This window comes from Ricinus communis, chromosome 4, assembly GCF_019578655.1.
Source record: "Ricinus communis isolate WT05 ecotype wild-type chromosome 4, ASM1957865v1, whole genome shotgun sequence".
NCBI lineage: Eukaryota > Viridiplantae > Streptophyta > Magnoliopsida > Malpighiales > Euphorbiaceae > Ricinus > Ricinus communis.
The window spans coordinates 27,196,991-27,200,230 of NC_063259.1; the positions used below are offsets into that span (position 1 = coordinate 27,196,991).

Genomic DNA, 3,240 nt, shown 5'->3' on the forward strand with positions numbered 1-3,240 from the left:
TTCCTATTTTTAATGCAGCACCGTACCATCAAATTATGAGTCCACTTTCTGTGCTTTAAGATCCACTGTGCCCACGCGACATTAACATCAAAGAATCACCGTCTGTGCACTCCTCTTTTCTTGGCATTGATTCCCACCCAACTTGCGGTTGATAGTATTCTGATATCTACACAATTTGACAGACGATACAGGAATTAGATGCAACCTTTATCTCTATAGAATAATGAAAAAGCTACAAAGCTTTTACGTCTATAAATTTGTATCCATCTTCTTATTAACCAACTTGACTTGAGCAAAGATCATCACGGAAATGGCTCAAGCCCCGGTCTTCTACACCAGGCAACATGGCTGGGATACTACCTCCACTGATTACCATGTTCATGTCTCAACGATGGAAAGGATGCCTAGTATACTTCCTGATGTCCCTCGCTACCCCAACGTCCACAGGGCCTTCAACAACAAGACTATTCACGAAGATGAATTTGAAGTGACCCATCAAGAAAGTATGCAGAAGCAGCGGCAGCCTCCAACTACGCATGGTAAAAAGGTTCATCTGGTCGAACAGGTGCAAATTATTCCTCGAGAAAAAAATGAAGTTATTTTTGAAGAGAACATTGATTCGGAAACAGATGGATTTCTCCAGCGAAAGCACAAGACATTTGAGCTATGCAAATGGAAAACCTTCAAGTTGCTATAATTGATTATTATGATTGGAAACATGACGTGTTTAAATGACAGGCCAAATATCCCAGCTGCTATACTTTTTCTCACTCAGCTTTATATTTAAATAAAAGACCTGTCTTAGTTTCTTCTGGCAGCAGAATTTCTTTCTGGCTTTGTCTGGGATTATATAGCATGTAATTTAGTGTTTTACATTCCAATAAAACAGTTCATTTAATAATATATACTGTTCTGTACTGTATTTGGTTTTTCTTCTATGTTGGCTTGCTCGATTACTCTGTACAAATACCACAAGTATTCATATGAAAATTTTTCCATTATTTATTAGGCAAAATAGCCCAATGATCAAGTGCTATCTCACCCTTTCAGTTCTGTTTCTGATAGAATGAAATCAAAACAGGAATTGCCATCGATGTAATAAAACAGAAAGGAATCCAGGACCCTTGTGAGTTTTGACAGCAAGATTTGGCTTCAGATATTTTATTCGAATGAACAAATATTAAGCAAGCCACTAATCTGAAACAAAGATCTTTCTCTTCGAGGTGATATAGGATTTCAAGTAGTTCGGCGAATTAAGGCCAATAAGATGTAAATTGAACCAGTTCTCAGAATTGATACAAACAACTTAAAAAAAAAATCACCATGATATCATTTCTCAATTCAATCTTTGTTTTAGCTTAATTTAGCATGTGAATTTGCAAGAGCAAAGTATGTGGTCGGTTCGTTCATGAAATGTGACCGAACATCTTCTAGTTGTATATGTTGCTGTGTGCAAAAGTTCATGAATCAATGATAAGTCTAGTTATCAGTCAAATTACTACTTGCATTAATCAGCATGTGGACCATGATACTGTCTGGGCACAGGTAACTTATTCCTATGCAATTGCCTATTACCTCACATTATATCTGCACTATTATTCTTCATTCTGGAAAGCCACTGTCAAATTCTACAGATATTTGTGGTAAATATTAGAGGGAATCTGCCAGGGAAAGGACCAATCCTAAATAATTGAGTTGAGAATTGCACAATAACTAATATCCAATAAAAAGAACTCAGCTCGCGACGGAATCAACTAACTGATTGAATTCCTTATGTGATATTGACGGATGAAGGATTAAACATTAATGTTCATCTACAAGTTACTGCTATGCATATGGATACCCACACCAGCGAAAAGAATAGAACTAGACCATGACAAAAGTTGTCTGGAAAGAAATGTTGAAAGTTTAAAAAGAGAGCTACAGATATGCATTTTAAGACTATGTTTCAGGTTTTCCAATGAAGAACCTTCAGTTAGAGTAAAGAAAAACGAAAGGAATGTTTCTTCATTGGAAAACCTGAAGATACCTCATCACGAGAACAAGAGAAAAGTCAAAATTAGAACTAACATAAAAGAAAAAGTATCAAAATTGATTGTCATCTTCAGGAGGGAAATCAGTGTCATTGAATCTCCTCGAAGACAAACGATTAAACAAATTTCTGAGACTATTCTTACTTTCTCTTGGCCTTCTACGAACACGGCTTTGATTATCTAACCCTGAAAAAGGATCATCGTCTAACACCATCCCTCTCTCCAGCCTTTTAGCCATAGAAACAATCTCATAAGAATCAAGTAACGATTGCTTGAAATCCCATTTTCCACTATCGCTGCAAGCAACCCTTTTAGTTAAACTCAATGACTTGTTCATTGCTTCAATCTTGAATCTAGATGGCTTGGTTTGGAAATTTCGACGATAAGCGTCATATTCATTGGCAGGTCTAGAACTGCCTGAATGACCATGCCATGCTTGTGCTACTGCCTTGAGGATTTCAAGTTGGTGCTCATCTTCAGGCTCTGATGATAACTTAATATTCTCCATAGTTTCATGGTATATCTTGTTAAAAGGAGAACCTCCTGTTGTTGCTGGAAACAGGATGGAGATTGCTTTTTGTGTCACATCTTTTTCTGATGCAATTTTGATGGCCACTTGGATGGATAGACCACAGGAGGATAATGTTGGATTTGTTTGTATCTACAATTCTAGGTTTACTTTTGTGGACCTGGATTTCTTTTCCTTCTTCTAGTAATTTACTGTTATTTTCTTTGATAATGTTAGCTTTTTTAGCTTTAAGGTCTTTCAACCATGAACAATCCAGAAGGTTATGCATTAAAATTGACAATATAATTATTCATTGCATAAAAATGAAAGGAACTCACAAAAAAAAAAAAAAACAGAACACAAATTAAATTTGCATATGATGTCAAGGTTCAAGTGTTTGAATTAATTTTATAATCTTGCAATTAGTAAATTGTTTTGTTTGTTTTTTTGGGATTCAAACAATATACTAATAATCTTAATTCTTATTTAATTTGCTAGACAGGATCCAGATGAAATGTTTACTTAAAAGATGTGAGAATGATTATGGACAAAGGGCCATTTTGCCCCTTGAACTTATATCGAAAGATTTAATAAGGCAAAAATAAACTTTTGGGTCAAGTATACTCGTATGCTTGTCCAAAATTTGACACCGTATGTCAGCTCAAGGAGGCGATTTGAGGGATGTTCGTTGCAAGGTTT

General features: G+C 35.7%; 2 protein-coding genes across 2 annotated transcripts; one reads left to right on the top strand and one right to left on the bottom strand.

The window, feature by feature from the left end:
- The first annotated feature begins 265 nt into the window (after nt 1-265).
- LOC8278283 lies at nt 266-903 on the top strand. The gene has a single exon (XM_015723375.3). The coding sequence runs from the start codon at nt 311-313 to the stop codon at nt 695-697; it is 387 nt and encodes a 128-aa protein (XP_015578861.1). The 5' UTR covers nt 266-310; the 3' UTR covers nt 698-903.
- Nucleotides 904-1,858: 955 nt separating this feature from the next.
- On the bottom strand, nt 1,859-2,713 carry LOC8278282. The gene has a single exon (XM_002511270.4). It carries the CDS (start codon nt 2,539-2,541, stop codon nt 2,086-2,088), a length of 456 nt encoding a protein of 151 aa, XP_002511316.1. The 5' UTR covers nt 2,542-2,713; the 3' UTR covers nt 1,859-2,085.
- Nucleotides 2,714-3,240: the final 527 nt, after the last annotated feature.